Below are 26659 nucleotides of genomic sequence, written 5' to 3'. Positions count from 1 at the left end.
ATTTTTGCAAACAAAACTAAGTGGCTCTGAAAATTTTAGAATCTTCACAGTATATAAATAGTTAGCCATGTTTGTGAAGTTCTAATACAACAGAAAACAAAGCGTTCTGCATTTTTTTTTATAATAATCACCTTCTATAACAGTAGCTAGATCAAAAATTGCATATCTTAGATGAGAGTATGGAAGGATGTCAGAATGTTTTTTCCCCACAATGCTGTGTTTTCCCATAATCCCAGCATAAGTGTGGTCACAAACTTGTGCTGTTCCTGGCATAGTTGCAGTCAATGTGTTACAACACACACAACTTCACATACACTATGACATTAATCAGACACAGTTTCAATACAAATCTTCAGTGTCTGTGATATCATAATATATGGTGCCCTGTCTATGATTATATACTGTAGGTGCCAAGGTATTTTAGGGCAAGGAACAGTTTTGAAAACATTTAATTAATGAATGGTGCTAATTTTTGCACTGCACATTTTTCTAGATATGCACTGAATCCAATATTTTGGTATTTGTTGAAACCCCAAATCCTTTGTGAAAGATTCGGCTGAATACCGAACTGAATCTTAATTTTCATATGCAAATTAGGATGAGGTACAGCTAAAGAGAACTGCACGCAAGGTGGGGAAAAGTGTGCATCTTCCATGTTTATTTGACAAAAATACACATGATTTTAAAGATTTGGATACGTTTTGGCCAGGAGCATGGATTAGGCCGAATCCAAATCCTGCGGAATCTTGGCCGAATCCCCAACCAAATGCTGGATTCGGTGCATCCCTACTTTTTTCCCGTGGCAATTGTGTTTCCCGTACCAAATGATCCCCTTAATCCCTGTAATTCTATCTGATTTTTTTTTTTTATTAGAAAAATGCATACCCTGCCATATACAAAAAACCAAAGGCCATTTTACAAAGGACAATATATACAAGTACAGGTATCAGACCCCTTATCCGGAAACCCATTATCCAGAAAGCTCTGAATTACGGAAAGCCTGTCTCCCATAGACTCCATTATAACTGATTTCCTTTTTCTATGTAGAAATAAAACGGTACCTTGGAATTGATCCCAACTAAGATATAAATAATCCTTATTGGATGCAAAACAATCCTATTGGGTTTAATTAATGTTTTATTGGTTTTTTTAGTAGACTTAAGGTGTTGAGATCCAAATTACGGAAAGACCCCTTATCCGGAATACCCTTGGTCCAGAGCATTCTGGATAATGGGTCCTATACCTGTAAATTGCACTGCATTGTTTTTAGGTCAGACCACAGAGACCTCACTATACAGTAGATAAGAGTCATATTACCTGCAGTGGGGCGAGCAATACAGTTCAAATGAATGTACATGTATAAATCCAGGAAAGCCAAGCAAGTGCTACAGTGCAACAAACTTAATGTGTATTGCCTAAGGCAGACCAACAATAAAGTGTAATGAGTGTCATATATATTACCCAAAACAGGGACAGTAATACAACACAAACATTTTTATGGCTAGCAATACAATAGCAATACGGTCTAAAATAAAGACATTGCTCCCTTTGGTTATTCTTCTACATTTTAACTATATGAGTGCTAGGGTCTTCAAATAAATACAGCATTTATTTTATTATCTGTCATAATGTAATCCATATGTAGAAAAATAGAACAATACCTGATTCCTGTTTCATAATAATTTGCAAAATGCATAATAACCCAACTGGCTCAATAGAGTGTAATTCTACCAGCAATTTACATTGGTAGGTAGGTAATGGTAGTGAGGATCCTTAAAGAGGATTAATTACAAAATACACCTAATATTGATATGCCTACATCTTAGCTCAGATCAGCACAAGGTAAAACTCATATTGGCCTAAATAAATAAGACAGACACCAAAACAACAAGACACAAAATGCATAGGCCCACAACTGAGCTCCTGCATTCTACCACATCAGCAGCTTTAGCTGTTAGAGTGGCACTACCAGTCATGAGATGGTGGTGCCATAGTTCTTAGCATACAAAAACATTCAGGGCATGTAAGGAAGACGTGCTAAACACTGAGCTCTTGTGCCACCCATAGCTTTTTTGACTGGACTGTATTTTTACACGGCTTGTGGTATCTATTACCTGGAATGCTTGGGACCCTGTTTTTTTAGGATAGGGCCATAAAACAGGATAGGACACAGTGTGTATTGTCAGCTGCTGGCCAGGCAAAATACTCCTCTCTACCTGTCACTACTCTATGTGCATCAGAAGGGCTACTTGTCATACTGAATTATTTGAAGGGTTGACATGCAGACGGGAGCTTCTTGACTACCTTGTTCTCTGCTAAGGAAAGTGGCAATACATCCTGAGTGGCAATATCATAAAAATCCAAGTTTCCAAGAATTCTGAATAATATCCATATGCTATATTCATTATTATACAAAATTTGCATCCTCCTTTTCTCACAAGCAACATATTCAGGCTGGGAAACTTCTGCTAATCTTTGTCCAAGCACTACACAGAAGGGTCAGCTGAAGAACTGCATGTGACATGTTGCAAAGATAAATGTACTTCTTTTGATACAGCACTGACTCTGCAGCTGCATTGGATAGTGACAGCAGGTTTCAAGTTGAATCTCTGCTGCAGTCTAATTCGTTGCTTGCCTAGTGCTGTATTAAAAAAAGTGTTAACTGCTAGATCTGCTACCAAAAGCCTCCTATTGCTGGGATTGGCATCCCTGTAAAGTAGCCTGTCCCAATCAGTTCATTTTAATTGCCACTGTTTCTATATCTTGTATCTCCCCACTACTGCCCTTGTTCCAGACCGCACCACCATCTTTTGTATGTCAGGTACAGTAAAGGACTACCACCTGTTGGAGGCCCTTATCCGCAAATGTGCTGTCCAGGACTGAAAGGACATAGAAAAATTAGTGGGAGAGTTACAGGTGAAGTATGAGTCCAGTAGAAAATTTCATAATACACAATCTGCTTGAGGTGCCAGCACCCAATGCATTTCACTGTACAAAGTGCTTGGGGTTCAAGAACCTCTGACTACATAATGGGGCCCATTCACAAAACCACAAATTTTGTGTTGTTAAAAGCACGATTGGAAAGAATTCGGAGTAACCACAATAATAATTTCTGATGTGCGAAAATGTCACAAAAATGTTTTTCTTGGTCATACAAATATATTGTGGTTGCGATCCGAAAGTCACAAAATTTTCGGATCGTAAACAGCATGAAAACCTTTCTGGCTTTGAAACTTCAATGTATGATTTTGCAAGCCTTCTATAGGACTCAATGGCACTCTACAGATCCAACCTGGCAAAAAGACAGTCATGATACCGAAGCTTGAATGAATTGTGAAATGGCCGTAGTCTTTTCAAAAAATACGACTTTATCGTGGGAGTTAACGAACACCACAAAAAAGTTGTGGAATTTTAATGGAAATATCGTGGACATAACGAAAAGTTCTATAAATTAGAAAAAATAAGATTTTTTCTGAAAAAAAAAAAAGTGCTTTCATGAATGGGCCCCAATATGTTTGGGTTGCTATTTAAAACTGCCATTCATTTTATTTTGTTCTTGGGATTCAGAATCCACTGCTCTAGTTATATAATATGACGGTGCTGTCATTACCTATTTTTCTAATGGTATAATGTACTGGATATGTCATTGACAGTGTACACCTTCTGCATGCTTGCCACTAAATGCTACCCAAATCACACACACTTTTTTTGTGCTCCTATAGGCAAGGAAAGGCCACATTACTACTGCAGAGAGCAAAATTGCACTGCTTGCACTAGAAGAGATGAATTTCCAGCACTTAAGGACAGTGGCACATGAGATTAGTAGCCCCGCAACAAATCTTTGTTACTGTGGGCGACTAATCTTCCTGCAATGCCATCCCACCGTCAAGAATGTAAATCGTCGGTGGGAAGGCATATGCGTTGCTACGATTTCCCGAAGTCACCCCAGGGAAATCGTAGCGATGCGTATGCCATCCGACCGGCTATTTACATTCTTACTGGTGGGATGGCATTGTGGGGAGATTAGTTGCCTGCGGCAATGAAAATTTGTCGCAGGACGACTAATCTCCCCATGTGCCACTACCCTAAAGGAGAAGGAAAGGTTCAATCACTAGGGGGTTCCAAATGTTAGGCATCCCCCAGTGATTGTAATCATTTACCTGCATCTGTGTGAGCAATCCTCTTCCTGTTTCTTTCTTCGCATGGGTGTAGACACTCATTAGAGGGAAAAGCCGAACATTAACAAAATAGATTACTTTTTCACTCTATGGCAGGTGCGTTGGCCCCATGATTTTAAGGAAAGAAGAAGAGGATCACTCGTTCGCATGTTCCCTGGGCCGGTGCAGTTTTCTACAAACAGGAGCCCTGGTCCAGGGTATCAGGTAAGTGACTACAATCACTGGTGGTGCCTAACATTTGGCACCCCCTCATTGAGTGAACCTTTTCCTTCTCCTTTAAAGTTACTAGGGGTGTTTTATTTGCAGACCCTGGTAACCTGCAGGCACTGCTGCCTGAGGCGAGGGTCTCACCTTACAGGAGCACCGGGTCTAGCACACACTGAAAAATTGAAATATCTGGTTGCTGATAGTTATCAAACGTGATTCTGCTGAAATAGTATTAATCATTAGCATGAAGGGGTTTATAATATTTGTGTAAGCAACATTTAACTTTTTTTTTAAAGAAGTCCCACACAAACTTATCTTTTCCACTTAATTCCAGCCAAAAGCATCTTCTGCTACCTGATGATTATACAAGTATAGTTCAGCACAAATAGCATGGTTCCCATGGTCGTTTAGTGGGTACCACCATACTGGGTTCCCGGGTTAAGCCCTTAAAGGACAGTAACACCAAAAAATTAAAGTGTTTTAAAGTAATTGAAATATAATGTACTGTTGCCCTGCAATGGTAAAACTGGTGTGTTTGCGTCAGGAACACTACTATAGTTTATATAAATACACTGCTGTGTAACCATGGGGGCAGCCATTCAAGCTGGAGAAAAGGCACAGGTTAAATAGCAGATAACAGATATGACACCATTGTATTCTAGAGGGTTTATCTGTTAGCTGCTATATAACCTGTGCCTTTTCTTCTTTTGAATGGCTGCCCCCGGGGCTACACAGCAGGGTTTCTATAACCTCTAGTAATGTTTCTGAGGCAAATACACAACTTTTACCAGTGCAGGGCAGCAGTACATTATAGTTTAATTTCTTTAAAATATATACATTTTTTGGTGTTACTGTTCCTTTAATAAGAACTCTCTCAGTATCTATAACGCACTGTGTACAACGTATTGTTGCTATATAATGAATAAACTAGTTCTGTTTTAGCAGAAAATCATAGTCGTAAATTGAGATAAAGACATTTAATGCTATGAACTCTGACATTCCAAAGTATAATATTGCTTTCCCTGTCCATGCATATGTACGCCACCGGGTGCCATCGTTTATATAAGACTGAATCTTACATTTGCAACATATTGCAGATGACTTTTATTGTACAGTTTGCTTTTTTTTAAGTATTGCATTTCCTGCTGCGGGGCTGACGGTGACAAGAGACGAGAGAGATCCCACAATTACACAACATACATAGGTCCCCTCCTCTCCGGCCGCCCTGCCGCTCTATGATCCGCGAAGCTCGGAATTGCGCCTGAGCGCGCTGGCAAGCCTCGGGTCACGTGGCCGTGTTGGTGACGTCGGCGGAGGGGGGCAGACGCAAGATGGCGGTGGGGATCTGAGTTGGAGGGAAGGGGAGGAAGCCGAGCGCCGAGTGTTACCATCCGCCGAGTCTCTTAGGGCGATGGCCTCCGCTGGAGAAGTTAGCGGGGAAGCAGCTAGCTGTGGCGATCCTTCATAAAGTAAGTGGGACCTGTAGTAGTACTACGGAGGGAGGGGTTGGCAGGCCCCGGGCTGTAGGCAGGGCTGGTATCGTTCTAGGCTGTAGCCAGAGTTCGGAGTTGTGCTGCTCAGTACTAGAGGCCGGGGACTGGCAGCGGCCTACGTGTTGGTGCGGGTTAACTGAACCAACACCGATATTCTTGCTAACCTGCTATACAAGTTATGGCTGCATTGTATGCGGGCTGCGATAGTACTAGCTCGTTTGGGTTTCTTGAGGAATTGCAGAATCTCTTAGCTGTCAGTCACCGTCCTAATTTTGCAAGAGCTGCTGCTGTAGCTATACGCTGCTGATGGGTACCTTGCCTGTACTGCACTGTGGCGTCTGCTTGGTGTTGGGTAAAGTCAGAAAAATATAGGTCACGGACAGACATAAATAAGCAGACCAGCTGTTTTAGTACAACTCCCCCCCCCCCCCCCAACAGTGTGTGCTGGGAGTTGTAGTTCCATAGCTGTGGGAGTGGCACTTACCCTAAATTTAGTTAATACTTAATTGTTTTGGTTGATGAGATCAAGAAGGTGAGTTTCCTGTCTGTAATGTAGCTATTGCCTCCTGACCTGGAGTGTCATTCCCAATGTATACATATACATACAAACTGTTGTTCTGTTGATGTATATTTTTATTACTTGGTTGTTAGTACACGTTTGTTATTGCAATATATAACTTCACCCTTAGCGAGTGCTGTAAAAATACTGTGGTATTGTGTGTGTGTGTGTGTGTGTGTGTGTGTGTGTGTATATGCAGTGAATAAAGTACCCTCTATTGTAACATAGAAAAATATTATGGAACTCCTTGGTGACTTATAACCATATAAAAAAATTATGCCGAAGACCAAGCGGGCCAAGTGCTTTTATACAGGTTATAAAACTTCGAGGTGACTTCTGATATCCTTAATTTTCAACAGGGGGTTCTTTATAATAAGCAAGATTCAATAAGGCATGTGATGAATTACATCACTAAGCCCCAATTATCACTGATGACATCACTAAGCACCTTCGTTAATTATATAATTTACAGGATTTTCATGTTTTTTATGTATTTTATGCAGATATATAATAATCTGTTTATTTGTAAAGTACTGCATAACTTGCTGCAGCTATATAAATAAACAATTGTGATCTTTAAAGTAACAGTAACACCAAAAAATGAAAGTGTATAAAAATAATATATTATATACTATTGCTCTGCACTGGTAAAAGTTGTGTGTTTGCTTCGTAAACACTACTACAGTTTATATAAATACCCTGCTGTTTAGCCATGGGGGCAGCCAGTTAAATTGAAAAAAGGAGAAAAGGCACAGGTTACTAAGCAGATAACAGATAAGTAGCAGATTCCCATTGTATTCTACACAGTTTATCTGTTATCTTCTTATGTAACCTGTGCCTTTTCTCCTTTTTTCAATTTAAATGGCTGCCCCCATGGCTACACAACAGCTATTTCTATTAACTACAGTAGTCTTTCTAAAGCAAACACATAACTTTTACCAGTGCAGGGCAACAGTACATTATATTTTAATTATTTTAAAACATTTTTATTTTTTAGTGTTACTGTTCCTTTAAGCTAGGAAAAGTAAAATTTTACCTGAAATAATACTAAACTCTGTTTACAGTCTGCAGTTGTCTTGAACCATATCTATAACTTGGTCTGTTGGTTAATACATGTTTGTATGTGTATTTATATGGTGCTACTTATGTATGCAGTGCTGTACAGCAGAACCCCCCCCTGGTGGCGATCTAACACCACCGCCGCCACCCGCTCGTGCAACACCCCCTACCGGCACGCACCCCACCACTCGCTCCCCGCATGCCTGCTCTGCGTGCCTGCTCTGTGTGTCACATGATGGCCCAGGGGAGAGGAGGGGAGCGCATTAAAACTATGCAATGCGCTTGCGCCACCTACAGAATCCTGGTCACATAGTCAATGCAGGAGCGATGCATTATGGGAATCCTCTTTATCCAGCTCGGCGTTTATTATTCCTGTTTGGCTTCAGATCTTCTGAACAGGTGAAATATGGGGAGACTTAAGGTGGCCATACATGCACCGATAATATTGTACGAAACCTCATTTCGTACGATATTCGGTGCGTGTATGGTATGTCGGCGAGTCGACCGATATCGCAGGAAGCTGCTGATATCGGCCATAGAAGGCGCCTGACCAAAATCTCCCTTCAGCGCTGAATCGGCAGAAGAAGGTAGAAATCCTATTGTTTCTACCTCCTTACCTGCCGATTCAGCCCTGAATGGTGTGTGGCGGATCTGACGATGTTTCGTGCGACCGATGGTTGCACGAAACATGGTCAGATCGCCACGTGTATGGCCAGCTTTAAGGGCACTATTGAGACAACTGAAGGTATGCCTGCAGCTTGAGATTAACTCTTTGTTAACCTTTCCTTCTCCTTTAAACAGGGTGTCGTTGCAATAATACATTCATAAATACAAAATACAATAAAGAATACAAATCATTAAAAACTATAGAGTCAGCATCTGGAGTGTTCCTTATTGGTGCTGTTATTCTATTTAACAGAGAGACCTCTTTGGTCAGCATTAGTTTTCATGTGTCATTTGCATGAGATTACAGTGCAGTATTTTAAGCCATTTAACCTTTCAGTAATCCATTCTATTTCCACACCTTTTTCTGAAGGGAATTACTTTTCAGTTTTGTCTCTTTTTATAATGCAGAATAAAAAATACAAAAACGCTAGTGGGGGAATGAACCATACGTTGTATTTAATGAGCAGTCTATCTAGGCTTATTTAATTTTCGTTCTAAAGCACTAGTTTTTCTGTATACATACACTTGAGGGTAATATTTGAGGGTAAGTATTTATCTTAGAAACACTCAAACAATGTATTGCATTGGCCCTTCCTTCCATTGAAGGTGCCCGAGCAAAATCTACGTTCAGGGCTGAATCGGCAGGTGGAGGTAGAAATTCTATTGTTTCTACCTATATATCTGACGATTCAGCCCTGGATATCAGTGGAGGGTGGGAACGATCTTTCGTTCTTGCTATGTGAATGGCCTCCTCTATATGTGTTAAAACTGAAATCATTTTTCCCCAGCTATTGTTTTAAACAGGTGAAACCTAGGTCTTAACATTTAAATTGTTAAAGGGAAACTCAGAACCCTTGGTGTAAGAATAATGGCATATAGGGCTGTTGGATTGCTCTGCTTCTTGGGAAATAACAGTCCTGCTGAGTAGGAGTCACTGCTGATCATTTCCTACAGTGGCCAGTTTAAAGTTTTTCGTTTATGCTTCTCGTTAGCAAGTTACAAGAGGATGTAGATTACATGAGCAATCAGTTTACCTCTTCCCATCAACTTCAATGGGGATAATTGGCAGTAGTTCCCCCTTCTTTGGACAAACAAAGAAGGGGGAACTACTGCCAGTTATCCCCATTGAAGTTGATGTCTCCACAGACAGTTGCTGCAGACCAAAAGTCTAGTGTTACTGGCCTGCCTTTGATGGGCCAAGAGATGTACAAAGTTGTGTTTCAGGTTTTTATGCTAAAGTTCTTCACTGTAAAGTAGACGAAAGGAATCCTGTGCAGTCTACGGTATGCTTGCCTTGCTGATTAAAAAGAAGATACTAATTTTTCTAAGAAATGTTTTATCCTATTTTACTAAAAATTACCAGTTTCTTGCTAAATTATCCTCACAGCATTATTGTTGTGATATTGTATTAAATGCAGTTCTTATGCATAGATTGTATTTTGGGCAATGAATGGCAGAGTATGTGAAGAAAGAGGAGGTATGTGACAATGTCTGGACACTGGAAGGGTTCTGTTACCAGTATTTACTGTGGACCTATCTTGTGAAAATCTATCCCTTTTTAAATAGTTTCACCAATATAAATCAGATTACAAGGCACACTAACATGTACACCACATAGCTGGTGTCACACGTATTGTGTCCACGAATTTTATAAGATCTACCTGTCGGGGTTGTTAAAGTCAAATCCCACTAAAACAAAACTGCACCGAGAACAGCCTTTGCATTTGTACATACCCTCCCTTGGTGGTCCTAGGAAGGTGAATTTCCTGGGTATGGGGGGGGGCGGGGCGGACCTCGGCTCTTACCAATTTACCACCTATGGTACTTCCCCTCCGAAAGGACATCATAGGGGATCACTGAAAAACTGTAATGGAAGGAAATGATTCCCTTAACAAGTGCCAATGTTTATTCAGAATAGACTGTAGCCGACCACTTTGTGCATGATACTGATAGACAAACGTCATTTGTTATCCTGCATTCTGTTTAGGGTGTTTAACATTGTCCCTATGTTTCCATATTTTATAAATATTATAATATAAATATATATCAAAAAGATGTTCTTGAAGTTTCAAAATGGAGAAATGTCACCTGGACAAAAAAGATGTTAGTTTACCAGTGTAAAGCAAATTTGCCAAATCATATTTTACTAATCTTTTAATCAATTGCCAATATCAAATATATATTTTTTTGGTGAAAACATTTTAACTTTCACCATTTTAGTAAAAAACAAGATAAAATTATAAACAGCTAGTGATAGCTTAGATTGTAAAACACACTCCGGCAGGGAATAATTTGAATGGAATGTTTTGAGGCTGTCTAAATAAAGAATAGTGAAACACCTGGAAGTAAACTGACTCCTTTCCCATTTTAAGAAAGGGATACACATTCTGCTTCTGCTAACATTTTCAAATGCATTTAAAATGTTCAAAGGTTTTAAAGTTATTTTAAAAGATGCTTAGAATTTATTATTCTTTCATTAAGCACAAAAAATGTTTATGGGTGGAGCACTCCTTTAAGAAACTGAAACAAGGCTATTGCATGTTGGCACAGAAGATGTACTAAAAGCACCAACTAGTGTAGAAAACTATAGATTGATTATTTTTTTTTTTGCTTTCAGGTAACCTGTATTAATTACCTTCCAGTGACCGTTACAGTATGTTTAAAAGGGCCTGTAACATAAAAGAATAAAACCTGTATACATTTAAATATAAAACTTGCGTAAGTTGGCTTGAGAGGAAACTTCCGCAATTTCGGGGAATTTTGTGGCGCCGCGTATGCCATCCCACCGGCGAAAATGCCTCGCGAGGCAACTTCGCTATTTGGCGAAATCGCCTGCGCAGCGTGTGCCAGCCCACCGTCGACTTACATTTTCGCGGGTGGGATGGTAGTTAGGGGAGATTAGTCGCCCGTGACAAGGGAGATTTGTCGCGGGCGACTAATCTCCCCATGTGCCAGAGCCCTAAAAGACTTCACATTGTAGTTTGACAACATCTGCAGACCTTGTTTATGTATGTATGTATGTATAACTTTATTTATAAAGCGCCACAAGGGTACGCAGCGCTGTACAGTCTTACAGAATACAAAATTACACACAGGGAGGACAAGTGATATAATAAATAAATACAATAAATACATATATGTATACATATATATATATATATATATATATATATATATATATATATATATATATATATATATATATATATAAGTGCCATGTGGTATGAGACACAGTAGGAAGGAGGTCCCTGCCCCGTAGAGCTTACAATAGGCTTAATAGGCTTAAAACTTGGTGGCTTACCATCATTCTTGCATTATGGTTTTTAATCTACATGTCCCAGGAAGCCTTTGTGTGACTTGTGTTTACATATGAATGGTTAGATCCAGTTTTACAGTTGTGTTACATTTAAAAATATATATTTTCTTAAAATTATTTGGCTGGCAATCAGGATAAACTGTGGCCTGTTTTCCATTATTGTTTATATTTAATATTCTGTAAGTTTGTTTATAGAACATACTTTATATTTCGATATATATACAAACGAGCAGGAGCTGCCATGTTGCTTTCTTCGTCATAGATTTTTTAGCAGCATTTTGTCTTTTTAGATAGCACTTTTGTCTTGCAACAGTAACACCTTAGGCTTTATCTGCAAGTTTGTATGTTCTACCTGTGTCTGCGTGCAGGGCCGCCATCAGGGGGGTACAGGGGGGACAATCGTACCGGGCCCGCTGAGTTTTGGCTCTTAAGGGGGGCTCGGCTGTGTTGCACTTACTTTTATTAGCCGGGCCCCTTGCTGTCAGCACCTAAAGCTCGGATATTTTCCTTTACCAAGCTCGCTGCACTGCTTGGCCCAGCCCACCCCTAATCCGATTGGCTTAGCCCACCCACAACCCGATTGGCTTAGCCCACCCACAACCCGATTGGCTTAGCCCACCCACAACCCGATTGCTTAGCCCACCCACAACCCGATTGGCTTAGCCCACCCACAACCCGATTGGCCCAACCAGCCCCAGCCCGGATTGGCCCAGCCCGGATTGGTCCAGCCTGGACTAGCCCAGCCTTCCCCCAACCTGGATTGGCCCAGCTCTCTGCCATAGAGAAAAAGATAGAAAAACAAGGCAGAGGTAAGAAAGTTTTGAGCAGAATAGTATGTTAAATGGCAGTGAAGAGATTGGGAGAAACAGAAAGGAAGAGTATGTATAGAAAGCCAAAGAAGTTAGGAAAGGTAGCAGAGTTGAGGGTGTGGGTGAAATTTGGACAAAGAACTCTGCTCCTGCTTCTGATAAACCTCTATTGGAAAGTAGTAACTTAAAATACTGTGCATTTTTTAGTGAAGCAATGTTTATATTGGGGTTCCTTAAATGAAAAATAAAACGATCCCATGCACATGTACACATCAAGCTGCATATAATGTTAGGAGAGAAACTGCAGTGGACCCTGTCCTGTTATTCTTAATTCCTTGAAAAAAATATATTTTTTTTTGTTACAGATTGCTGGTCCTTATATACACATTGAATAATTTAATAGGCCTAGATATCTCTGCTGGCTTCAGTATATTAAAAAAAAACAAAAAAACAATTCAATTTCATTTTTAAAACCAACCTATTTAGTTATTGTAATTTCAATAGAGCGACAGATCTTCTGAAAATACCACTCCCTTCACTAAAATGCACATCACAGCATATAAATCACCTTACTTGTGGCAAATTAGCATAATTGCTGAAAAATGTGTAAGAAGGGAGAGGTGTTTTCGTGAGATTTGTCGCCCATGTAGCGAACAGTTCCCCCAGTCTCCTCTTGTGCCATAACCATTAGCACTGCTGTTGCCACGTCTCCCTCTTGTTGGTTACGTGGTTCCCCTGACCATCAATATGTGCTCTGGTTTTTAACCATTAGGCCTCTGGGGGGCCCTGATAATTTGGTTGTTCGGGGCCCCGTGATTTCTGATGGCAGCCCTGTCTGCGTTGGTTGATGCTCAAGTATAAGTGTTGGAGTCATATGAATAACATTTGATTTCCTCCATAACCTCAATACCTGTTTATGTACCAGATGTATTTTTTTCGAACATCACTTCAGTAGATCCTAAAAACCCCTTTATCACATTTCAGGGCAGCTTAATAGCTTATGCAGTGTTTAACATGCTGGATAAAGATTTAGTGCCATTCGGAAAATTGCATGAGCTGTTATGCTGCCCTGAAATGTGAAAAATAATGGTGCTTTTAGGATTCTGTTGTGCACCTGTGTATAAAATAAGCTGAGATGTTTTGCGTTTCTTTTCTTTAATTTTGCATCAAAACTGCAGTGCATGTCCATACATGGTCACACCTAAAACGTGTCAGTTAATATAATATAGTGTATGTTTGTAAAATATGAAATTGATGTATTATGTACCTTTTTAGGCACACATTTCTTATTCTTGAAGTATGCACCCCCTGTAAAAGTTAGAGGCCTTATTTGTAGAGAAGCACTGTTTTGTTCTTCTGTCGGTATATATTTTAATATGTTACACTTACTCACTCTGTATATGCTGTGCTTTGCAGTCTTTAAATATCTAGCTACTGAATTCAACATTTTCAACATCCCTTAATGGTGATGATAGCTTGATGTAGGCATAAAGCTAAGGAGAACAAAATATTGTTGACTCTATTTCAGTCTAAAACTGTGCCTGATACATGAACATTGAGGGACTGTCTCTATGCCCAACAATAGGCTGGCCACAAGTCCCTATTTGTCTCCCTTGAATTCTATTGTATTTATAAGACTACTCAATAAAACCAGAAAGGAACATGACCATGACAATTTATTTCTGTAATTACAGAGACTGTAAACCTAAGCAAGTACTAAAGATAGTTCTGCAGATAATTTGAGAGTAATAGCAACCTGTTTTTTTCTTTTCTTTTTGCACTTTGTTTTAACCTATAACAGATTTTTAATAATTTGCGCATTTCAGGTGACTTAAAATGTATTTATAAAGCTCCAACCTACAATTTATACATTGAACATAAAGATTTACATACAAAGCAGTCAATAACTAATATAAGAGTTTAAGAGGGCCCTGTCCAACTGATCCAGATTAAATCTCAAGAACAAGAATTACACAAACTGATTCTGAATGAAGCTGCCTTTGGGGGAACAAGACACATATTTGTGTTAGGGCGACACACAGGGTGATTAGTTGCTGCAACTCAAAAAACTCAGCAGCAACTAATTGTGGCAATTTAGGTGCCATGATTAATATACAAGCTGCTGCAACTAATTGTGTGCCGTGTGCAGTGACTAATTGCTGTGCCGTGTGTCTTCGCCTTTAAAGCTCTTCACGATGATTTTGCTCTTTGGACAAGTTACACCTCCCCCTTAATCTGATTTGGGTTGTGAACAGGGTATGTTATTGCATTGTATCACTAATATTGAATGTTCAAAGACTTAATGACAAATTACAGCCCTAACCCTGCAACACACTATTAATTAATTTGCCAGTTGAGCTATTTTCATTAGAAATGGATTTCCCTTTGATATTCTATAATTCCATTAAAGTCAAACTAAAATGTATTTTTTTTTTGTCTAATAAAACAAAAAAAACAAAAAAATTCTGAGCAACTTACAAATGCAATATACATTCATTACAAATTTGTAATGGTTTTTGAGTTATTTGTGTATATATAATTGCCATTAAAAGCCTGTCCTTTTCTATTCTCTGCCCTGGCTCTAGTATTTGAAACAATGTAACACAAGCAACAGATTTTACAGACCTGTCTTGCGGATGGAGACTGACCTTTGCAACATTGTTGCAAAACAACAACCAGGAGTTCAGCAAATTTTTCATAAATTCATATTGGAAAGTCGCTTTGAATTATGTTTTCTTTTATTAGGCAACCAGTTATTTTTGGGGTTGACATGTCCTTTAGAGGGGTTTGGTAGATTTGTGATAATGGCCAGATTCTCCCTTAACACTGTAGATGCATGTATCTTGAGAGTATAGTCCAGTGAGGAGCACTCCTTTTACAAGTACCTGGGAGTTAATGAAAAATCCAAATATAGATAAAAACATCACCACACACACAGGATTTGAACAAAAATAATTATTAGATTATTCCAAGGTTTTGGTCTAGCAGAAGCATTCCCTATTTCTTATGATGCTTTGCAGGCTTGTAATCTGCATGTTTTTTTTATTACTGCTTTGTTTCTACCCATGTTACCTATGCAGGCAGCAGCTTTTGATAGCAATTAGATATAAAATAATTCTTACAATACAAATAATTCTGAAAATGTGTTATGGATGTATGATGGAAAGCAAAAAATGGAACTGAGAAAGGAAGTGCCTTTAAATTCTATCTAGTTGCATGGCCTTACTTATGCTAATTCATCAGAATGGTTGGAACAGAGGTTTTTTTTTCTTTTTAGAAATGTGATGAGTATTATCTATAAAACACTGATAGCCTGAGTTAGGATAAGGACCCCCCAAGATGGATTTGTCTGCCTGTGTGTAAGCACAAGCTGACAATCTGCCAGAACACTTGAAAAATCTTTTAATTGCGCCTGCATCCGGAAGCATTGAAAACGCCCGGGTGTAGGCACACTTAGCCGATATTTGCCAACAAATGAGATTTGATGGCGAATATCGGCTGAATGTGCCTTCACAATCCGCCTCGTGGGGCCTTACCCTTTAAGTGAGTGGTTTATTTATTCTCTCTTTCAGTACCTCTATGAGATAACTGCAGCTACCAGACAGATGTCATGCATTCACTTCAATTTGGTTCTAGCCAAAACACTTAACAAAACACGTTGCCCTACCCCAAATTTTGCTAATAATACTCTGACCAGATAATTGCACTGTATACCACTATTGCAATATTTATTGATAACACAGAAGTAATTACAGCGCTGACAAAAGAAAAGCACCTTCATTATGGTTTGCTTTCAGTGGATCCAGCTGCCACAGGTCAAACCATAAAAAACACCCCAGACCAAACTTTACAGTTAGCATTACACATTACATGCAGGTGACATTCTCCGAACATGTGCTTGACCCCGGCTTGTCCATCAGATTGGAAAATATCACAGGGATTTATTGCTTCACAGAATGCAATTCTACTGCTCCAGTTCAGTGGCTGTGAATTCACACTGATTCAGCTGATGCTTGGCAGTGTGCATGGTGAATTTTGACTGACTTTGTTTTTGATTGCTGAGTTCATAAGATTTTCAGAACATGGTGCACCTATTTATCCAAAACATTTGAAGAAAATACTTAGCCGGAGGCTTTCGTTTATTATTTTGTATGAACCTGTGTAGCTGGCTTTGAGAAATCTTTTGCTGAACAGATGTTTAGACTAAAACAGAATACATGCTGCTGATGTGAATTTTAGAGCATCAAGGGAGCAATGTCACAAACATGTTAACCAAGGATATATATTCAAATGAATGCATTACTACAGATATGGGATCCATTATCTGGAAACCCGTTATCCAGAAAGCCCTGAATTATGGAAGGCTGGTCTCCCATAGACACAATTTTAATTAAATAATTTAGATTTCTCTGTAATAATAAAACAGTACTTTGTATTTGATCCCATCCAAGATACAATTAATCCTTGTTGGAGGCAAAACAATCCTATTGGGTTTACTTAATGTTTTATAATTTTTTTTATGGTATGAAGATCCAAATTACGGAAAGACCCCTTATCTGGAATACCCTTGGCCCCAAGCATTCTCAATAATGGGTCCTATACCTGTAATTTTATTGGATTGTTAGGTCACAATACCGGTTTTTGAAATAATTTAATAAACGTATACATTAGCAGGGAGCTAAACATCTGTTGTGTGCTTCAGAAGCAATAAATTAAGTGGTTTTTGTGTAATTTATAACACCCATGTCATGTTTCTTCTTTTACATAAATCCGCCAGTTTAAAAAAAAAAAAAATGTAATGTTTTGTATGAGAAACATTTTTATTAACTGTGTTTTCCTACTTTTTATGTTACATCAACAGAAATGGATAAGGAACTTTTCCCCAAAACCTGGATTTATGAAAAGTACAAAATGCCAAACTGTACCTGGAAGAGCCAACAGGCAAAATGTCAGAGTGACTGACAAGATGGGAGCAAACACATCAAACTACCCTCACTCGTGTTCCCCGAGGGTAGGGGGAAACTCGCAGGCACAGCAGACTTTTATAGGTAATATGATTTGCACAAAGACATATAAAAATAAGCTTAGAGAAATGAAGTTCCCTGCAAACTAAGGCACATTTTATAAATGTTTTCAATAAATATATCAAGTATTCAGTAACTTTACAAACAAGCTACTATGTTCTACAGCTTATAAACCAGCATGGTTTGCTGTATTTGCCATTTAAATGTCCGTCTAATTCATGATATCTATCTAAAACAGGAGATGAATTTTATTATCAGAAACATTTTAATCAATTTAAAGGGCAATCAACACCTTGGTAGTAATTGCATCTTTTTTTCTCCATAATTTCTAGAATGCATGCTTACTTTTATATAATATGCATTGTTTCATTTTGTAGGCCTATATGACCTAAGTCATGAATATGATTATTTAACATTTAATTGTTTGCAACTGACCTGGAATTGAATGGCTTCCAATTTGTATGTGTTTAACAATGGGGATTATTTAGCAAGACTGAGCAAATAAGCAGTAACCCATAGCAACCAGTCTACCTTTTTTTGTTTTTTTTTGTTTTAAGCATAAATTTATTGATTTGGGCTTATGTTAAAAGGTGCATGAATAAACAGTAACTGAACTGTCAAAAATTGACATACCTGATTCCAGAAATTGAAAGGAAACCATCATAATCTTCCTGTGCATCTGCTTTCTGTAGAGGGACTACATTATATTCTAGATCAGAGATCCCCGACATTTAAATGTAAAAAGAGTTGGGGAGCAACACAAGCATTTAAAAGGTTCCCGTGGATGCCAAATAAGGGCTTTGATTGGCTATTTGGTAGCCCCTAATGAAAGGTTTGTAAGATATATGTGGCACATATGGCTCTGATTTCGATCCCAGTGTGTGGAATCTTGTGAGGCTCTTATGAATGTATTTCATTATTGTGTATGTATAATTTTATTGATGAAGATAAGGACATTTATGAAACATCTGCTGCGACAAAAAGTATCTTTAAACCGACATGAAACATTTTCAGAAACCTAACTAAAAGGGGTAACTGGCACCATTGGTACTTTAATGGTATGTCCGTAATAAACATGCCACACAACAGACTTATTTTTGGATTGGATTACCCTGATATTTACTTGAAGGTTAATTTTTAATTAATATTTGGTTCTGTATTAACTTTTTTTTAGGAATAGTCCTAGTTTTTTAAAATTGCAGGCTACTTGTGTGTATGCTGCTTTAATTTATCTGTTAATGAACAAACTACCATAATACATTGTGTTAGAATTAGGAACCTGAACTGTGAGTACATTGCATGATGACTTGGAAATATGGCCTAGACAGTATTTCATACAAGTCACTTAAATCTGACAAGTGCATGTTTTAGAAATCTAAAAAAAAAAAACATGAACAATGGTATAGTGTATACATTAACATGTACTGATCTGCAATCATTTCTATTCAGCCATTGTTGTATTTACAATTTTCTAAAATACTATTTCACCCCCCATCCCTTTTCATTATAGGAACATCATCTTACTCTCATCAAGGCTATGGCTATGAATCAAAATTGTACAGCCTTGATCATGGTCATGAAAAACCACAGGACAAAAAAAAGAAAACGTCTGGCCTTGCTACACTTAAAAAGAAGTTTATTAAACGGCGTAAATCGAGCCGATCTGCTGATCATGCTAAGCAAATGCGAGAACTGCTATCGGGTTGGGATGTCAGAGATGTGAATGCACTTGTGGAAGAATATGAAGGCACAGCAGCCTTAAAAGAGCTTTCACTGCAAGCAAACTTGGCACGACCAGATGCCAGGACTCTGCAGAAAGATATGGCTGAACTTTATGAATACAAGTACTGTACAGATGTTGATTTAATATTCCAGGAAACATGCTTTCCTGTACATCGTGCCATATTGGCAGCAAGATGTCCATTTTTTAAGAAGTTGCTTTCATCATCCCCTGAGTATGGAGCTGAGATTATTATGGATATAAATACTGCTGGTATAGATATGCCTATGTTCTCTGCTCTTTTACACTACCTTTATACAGGGGAGTTTGGCATGGAGGATTCCAGATTCCAAAATGTAGATATCCTTGTACAACTAAGTGAAGAATTTGGTACACCAAACTCCTTGGACTTTGATTTGCGTGGTCTGTTTGATTACATGTGCTCTTATGATGCAGTTCTCAGCTTTTCTTCAGACTCTGAACTGGTGGAAACATTTGGAGCACAGAGTTGCCTAGAAGATGAACTCAGAGCTCACAAAGCAGTTCTTTCAGCCCGTTCTCCATTCTTCCGTAACTTACTGCAAAGGCGAATAAGGACAGGAGAAGAAATTACAGATAGAACATTAAGGACTCCAACTCGGATAATTTTGGATGAGTCCATAATACCAAAAAAATATGCAAAGGTTATTTTGCATTGTATGTATACAGATGTAGTTGACCTGTCCTATGTCTTGCACTGCAGTCCATCAGTTGGGAGCTTAAGCGAAGTTCAGGCTCTAGTAGCTGGAAAGCCAAACATGACCCGGGCTGAGGAAGCTATGGAGCTGTATCACATAGCACTGTTCTTAGAATTTAACATGCTGGCACAAGGTATGAAATCTTTATATTCATTTATTTGAATGTTGGTTAATTCATCAGTATCCCCTACTTGATTGTCTTTTAATCACATAATTGTTGAATGACAAAGCTGGCAGTTAGGTAACAGGTGGAATGCCACAGGTTACTCATCATAGGTGTAGAGTGTAGCCTCTTTAAATATAAAACTGGCAAAATTCAGGGCCTCACTAATTTGGATTCTCCAGAGCAGTTGTAGGAGGAAAAGTTAAGTTTGGCTATTTATGCTCCCAAGTATAATTACATTATCCTTACCTATAAGCCCAACACACAGGCAGCATGTAGAAAAAGGAAAGAATCATTATACATCATTATACAGCACCCCCCTTACCCACACTGTGCTTACCTCTTCCATGTCAGAGTGGGTCCTGGGGGGCTGCGTTTCTAGTGCAAAGAGAGCTATTGCACTCTGCACTAGAAAAGATGAATTCTGTATCAAAAAAATGGAAATTCAGCTCTTAAAGTTATTATAGGCTGCTTTTTGCCACCCCTGGTAACTAGCCGCTTTCTGCGGCACTGAGAATGCATATATAGCAGCAACCTTTGTGACATTTTGCACATTTTGGTATGTGTTTATATCGTCTCTTGCGAGAGTAAAAGCAGAATATGTTTCAGTTCAAGCCCTATTTGACTATACTGTTATATATTTGTTCTCATATGTTTACATACTCCTGGCAGAGTGGACCATTTTTTTAAGAAAACTTAATTTATCAGACAAAACAAATTTCCTTATTTTTATAAAGTGCAGTAAAGAGTCCTGTTCAAATGTTTGCATACACTTAAGGGTAGTTCATCTTTAATTTAACTTTTAGTATGTAATAGAACAGGGGTCCCCACACTCATGTGAAAAGTCTTGGAGAGCATCACAAGCATCATAAAAGTTCATGGAGGTGCCAAATAAGGGCTAAGATTGTCTACTAGGCAACCTCTATGCATCAGCTTACAGGAGGCTTTATTTGGTAGTAAATCTTGTTTTTATTCAACCAAAACTTGCCTCCAAGCTAGGAATTAAAAAATTAGCACCTGCTTTGAGGCCACTGGGAGAAACATCCAGTGGCTTGGTGAGCACAAGCTACTGGTTTGGGTCACTGTAGAATGACCCATTCCAAGCAACTTCTCTATTTGTCTTCATTATTTATTTCTTATAGCTTTTTAATTATTTGCCTTCTTCAAACTCTTTGTAGCTTTCAAAAAATAATTGCTCCATGAGGCTACAGTTTTATTATGCATACTTTTTATAACTTTTTTTTTTTTCTATTCAGTCTTCTCCTATTTATATATCAGTCTCTCATTCAAACCACTTCCTGGTTGTTAAGGAAATGTTGACCTTAGCAACCAGATAGCTGTTATAATTCCAAACTGGAGAGTTGCTGAACAATTATTGAAATAATCAAAAAAAACTACAAATAATAAAAAAATTAAGCTATTTTTTTCAGAATATTACTCTCTACATCATACTAAAGGTTAACCTAAAGGTGAACAACCCCTTTAATATTGCCTCCTGATAATTTTAAATTTTCCTCCAATTTTTCCTGATAATATGCTGAATTGATTTTGCTATTATTTTTGACTGTGCCACTGTAGCTGGCAAAACAGCAGATATCCACCTTCATGCTTCAGATTAGGTATGGTGTGCTTCTCTTAATAAGCCTTGTTGCCTCTCCAAACAAGGGGTTTATAAGTTCAATTTTGGTTTCATCATTCGTAGTGATTTTGTTCTAGATGGTTTGTACTTCTCTAGGTGCTGTTTTGTGGCATTGATGCAGCAATGTTTTTTTCTAGCAGCTATAGCAGCCTGTTTTTGTTCGTTTTTTCTTATTGTGTGTGATGAAACCCCTGTCCCACTTTGTTTCAGAGAAGCCTTTATTTCAGGTTGATTGCTGGTTTTTCTTTGCAGCCCAACAAATTTTGCTAAAATCTGAAATCTTTCTTGGTCTTCTTGACAGAACCTCTAATTTTCCTCTTCTTGATCAGAGTTTGAACATTGTTCAAGTTTGGCATTGGGTATCTTTTTATATTCTTTTTCCCATGTATAACATTAAGTTACTTTTGCTCACAGATCCTTTGCACCAGGACGGCCCTATAGTCGGCAATAAACAACTAAACTGTAGCCTTTCTTTCTGCTGTATATATGGGTAGCTACCTAAGCTCAGCACACATATTTGTAGCTTATTTTTGTAAGGATTTAGTTACAGATTAAGTAAAATAGTAGGAAAGGGGAGTTATAAATAGAATTTCCTTTATACTGCACAGCTTCTCCTTATTATGGATTGTCTTTAGTGTGTTGTCTCATTTCTACCCAGGCTGTGAAGATATTGTTGCTGAGAGCATCTCTCTTGACACACTTATCACCATTTTAAAGTGGAGCTCTCAGCCATATGGTTCTAACTGGGTTCATCGGCAAGCATTGCATTTCCTCTGTGAGGAGTTTAGCCAGATCATGACTTCGGATGTTTTCTATGAACTTAACAAAGATCACTTGTTAAGTGTAATCCAGTCTGACTATCTTCAGGTAACTATAAGTGTTGCTACATTCTGTACATGTGTTTTCTTGGGTGTAAAGCTTTATTCCTGAAGGCACTGAACAAGGTAAGGTGATCCCGACTGCAACTTCAACTTAGTTAAAGGTAAGGTGGCCATATACGGGCAGATTTAAACTGCTGATTTGAGTCATTCAGATCTTGCCACTTATCTGCCCACGTATGGGGACCCATGATGAGCCTTCCCGACCAATATCTGGACAAAAATTGGTCAGGTGTTGATCTGGCAGGTTTGTGTTTCTGTCATATCTGGGGCCCCAACAGCTCATTGGCCATAGGGCCACACAATATAATTAAAGGAGAAGGAAAGGCTAGTAAAGAGTTAATCTCAAGCTGCAGGCATACCTTTAGTTGTCTCAATAGTGCACTTAAGTCTCCCCATATTTCTGCTGTTCAGAAGATCAGAAGCCAAACAGGAAGAAATAAACGCTGAGCTGTGTAAAGAAAGTTCCCATAATGCCTCACTCCTGCACTGAGACCCAGACCAAGTGAACATGCTCAGTTAGTAAGACTATGAATCGGCTTCCTGCTGATTGGCTCAGATCCACATTCCTAAGGGGGGGGGAGTGAGTTCTTAGCATTCTTGAGGGAAGGGGGAGCAGAGAACAACAAATCTTTTTTCAGTCAATGCAGTGTTTCTGTGAGTGCTTATGACTGTATTTACATAGACTCTTCTGATAAAGCTTACTTAGTTTTACCTTTCTTTCTCCTTTAACATGATATTGCCCTGATATTTAGAGAAGCTACAGCTATAAACTGTACTTTAGAAGTTTCATGTGTCATTTAGCATATATATAATTTTAGAGGCCTTTTCCTTCACTACCCTTTATGACTGTTCCTTGTGAAGCCTGCAGCAGATCCACAAATCCATAGGTATAAATCTCGCTTGCAGTCTTTAAGTGGATGCAGTTATTTATTGTATAGACAAGCATGGCTTTTTGAATTTATATTGCTAGATGTATTGATGAGAATATAAATGCAGGATATTTTTTTTTTTGATGCTTCATGCTTAAATTGTTTTCCTTCTTTCATTTAAGGCAAGTGAGCATGATATACTTAAATATCTTATCAAGTGGGGTGAATATCAGCTGATGAAAAGGATAGCAGATAGAGGTAAGTGTGTTCCTTGACATACAATCCATTTTTAGGCAGTGGGACATTTTACATTTAATGTGGCATATTTATATAGGTGTGTAAAATGGTTTAGAGTAAAAAGCAGTGTAAAATAAATGTGTTATTTATAAAGATGTGTAATTGTCCTTATTTCTGATTTAAGGATCTTTGATCCATGAGCAAAATTATAGTAGGCACCTATTCAGGCCATCAGGAGATGGCTGCATCAATGAGCTAATGCTGTACTCACCCTGACAGGATTTTTAAAGCTGTTCAATAAATATCTGCTCAATGAGGGCCCATACACAAGGAGACAAATCAGCCACTTAAATCTGCCCGTGTTTTACACAGCATTATCATTTTCTTTTAGTATGTTAGAAAGCATATTTTTTTTTATTCATTTATTTTTAGGGTGTGGCTTGTTCTGCTTTATTTCAGTCTTCTATTGAAAATGCTTTCCGGTTGTTTTGGTCCCTGACCCTAGCAATTAAAAACACACTGAACTGAGGCTTTAGTTTTTTGTTATTTATTTTTTTTTATTAGGCTGTCTAGACTAATTAACTCTAACAACCTAGCCCAGGCTCTGCAGAACAAAACTTTTAAAACAACAAAAACAAAAACTAATTGCAAAAAAGATTTATTTTATGGTAACCTTCCCTTTGTTTGTCCTTGGAGCCAACTGAAGTGAAATGCATTTTTCCTCTTATGCAGAGCCTAACTTACTGAGTGGCACAGCCCATAGTGTAAACAAGCGAGGTGTGAAAAGAAGAGACCTTGATACTGAAGAGTTGAGAGAGATCCTGTCTCCACTGTTGCCATTTGTACGCATTGAGCACATTCTCCCGTTGAACAGTGACATACTAAGTGACCCTGTGAGTGATTTTTGTTTTCCCTGAGCAAAACCTGTATTTTGGTTCTAGCCTATACCTGTAATAAATATTATTAGACATCTCATCTTTGGTCTCTCGATCATAACACCTCCTCTATAAAATGAGCTTCTTCCCATTTGCACGCATATGATATTGTACAAGTTGTCCTACAAATCAACTTGTATTTGTATAACATGCATTTTAAGGCAGTTAGATAGTTAAGTTGGGTTGAAAAAACTCCATCAAGTTCAACCCTTCCAAGTGAATCCCAGTGCCCAGCACACACAGACCCATACTTACTAATCTATGCACTCACTTACATAAACTTTGCACTCTCTAGCTCATGAATTTCTTTAAGGGCTGGCGGACAAAACTGCACTACATTCAACATGAAACCTATAAATAGACAAATTTATGTTTTCATCCCTTGAGTTAATGTCTTTTTTATACAAGAGCAGTTTATTTGGTTTAGTAGCCATGGAATGACACTGCCTAGAATTAGACAACTTGTTATCTACAAAAATCCCCAGATCTTCTCAATTAGGGACCCCCCCCCCAAAACGCTACCATTTAGTGTGTAACTTGCATTTATATTATTTCTACCAAAGTGCCTAACTTCGCACTTTTCAGCATTGAACCTCATTTTCCATTTTGTTGCCCAGTTTTCCAATTTTCCAATTTTTACCAAATCGTTTGGCAGCATCCTACATAACGACCAAGGACTGACCTTTGCGGGGGTCCACTAACAACACTGGTCCAATTAGAAAATGTTCTATTTACCACCACTCTGTAATCTACCCTTCAGCCAGTATTCTATCCAGGTAGAAATATTATGTTCCAGGCCAATATCAATCAATTTTATAATTAAATTTGTGCAGTACTGTTTTATATGCTTTAGCAAACTCCAAGTACATGACATCCATTGCCATCCCAGAGTTGAGATTCCTGCCCCCTCTTCTTGAAAGCAATTAAATTAATCTGTAAAGATCTGTTACACATAAAACCGTGCTGGCAGAAACTAATATAATTGTGATTTGCAAGTATCAAGTATCTTATACCTTATTCAAGTATCTTTTACCTTATTGCCCCTTCCAAAAGCTTTCCTACTACTGATGTCAGACTAACAGACCTATAGTTTTCAGGCTGAGAACGGGATACTTCAGCTTCGTTAGCAGTTTGCCAGATCTCAATGAATCCTGAAAAATTAAGTGAAGAAGTTTGGCAATCACAGCACTAATAGTACCTTGAGATGAATACCATCCAGTCCTGGACCTTTGTTTACATTTACATGTTCAAGTCTCTCTTGCATTTCTTCCTAAGTGACCCATGTATGAGTAGTTATATTACTAGAATTGGGTCTTTATTAGCAGACTTCTTCTAGTTGTCTAGACAGATACCCACACCTTGTGTCTCAACCCTTTCTCCTTGTAGATTGTAAGCTCTTTTGGGTAGGGCTCTCTTCACCTCTTGTATCGGTTATTGATTGCTTTATATGTTACTCCTATATGTCCAATGTATGAATCTCACTTATTGTACAGTGCTGCGGAATATGTTGGCGTTTTATAAATAAATGTCAATAATAATAATACAAAATAAGTTTTGAATTTCTGCTTTCTCCCTGTTTTCATCAACCCTGTGACAAAAAGGGTCCCACGCCTTGTTGCTCGTTTTTTTGTTTTTTTTGTTTTTGTTTTTTTACTATTTACATATTTAAAAAAATAATTTCAGATTCATTTTATTCCTAGCATTCCCATGCTTAGTAGATGCTACAAACACCTTTTCTACTCTATTTAGATGAAGCGAGGCCTAATAAGCACCCCTCCTACAGACATGTTGCCAACTTCAGAAGGAGGAAAATCAAATTCTTGGTTGCGGCAAAAGAATGCTGGAATTTATGTTCGCCCTCGGTTGTTCTCTCCGTATGTAGAAGAGGCCAAGGTAATAGCTAAATTAAAAATCTGATGCTTTGACATTATATTGCTTACTTTTTTGAAGGGGATTGTACTGCTAACTAGTACTTACGAGCGAATAAACAATTTTTACAAGTTCTAAAGCTATGCACATGAGTACATTTTTTGGTAGCAGTGAAGCCCACCAATCATTGTCTTGTAGGGCCTATGGTATGATTTATCATAAATAGTTCTGATCATGGTAATGCACAATTTGATCACCCCCTTACCAACCATATGGTATTTCATACATGCAGCCCATA

General features: G+C 38.3%; 1 protein-coding gene across 2 annotated transcripts in view; it reads left to right on the top strand.

Moving 5' to 3' along the window:
• The first annotated feature begins 5423 nt into the window (after positions 1–5423).
• The window catches only part of btbd7 (BTB (POZ) domain containing 7), a 40674-nt gene continuing 19438 nt past the window's right edge, over positions 5424–26659 (top strand). For both annotated transcript variants that reach the window (XM_031891290.1, XM_018096624.2), the window contains exons 1-7: positions 5424–5854; positions 17149–17335; positions 18822–19901; positions 22229–22437; positions 23503–23578; positions 24290–24450; positions 26242–26385. In XM_031891290.1, coding sequence (XP_031747150.1) covers positions 17185–17335; positions 18822–19901; positions 22229–22437; positions 23503–23578; positions 24290–24450; positions 26242–26385 — 1821 coding nt within the window. In that variant the 5' untranslated portion in view covers positions 5424–5854; positions 17149–17184. The remainder of the gene's footprint in view (positions 5855–17148; positions 17336–18821; positions 19902–22228; positions 22438–23502; positions 23579–24289; positions 24451–26241; positions 26386–26659) is intronic.

This window comes from Xenopus tropicalis, chromosome 8 (genome assembly GCF_000004195.4).
Source record: "Xenopus tropicalis strain Nigerian chromosome 8, UCB_Xtro_10.0, whole genome shotgun sequence".
In the NCBI taxonomy this organism is placed as follows: Eukaryota; Metazoa; Chordata; class Amphibia; order Anura; family Pipidae; genus Xenopus; species Xenopus tropicalis.
This window is presented reverse-complemented; position numbering and strand designations above follow the sequence as displayed.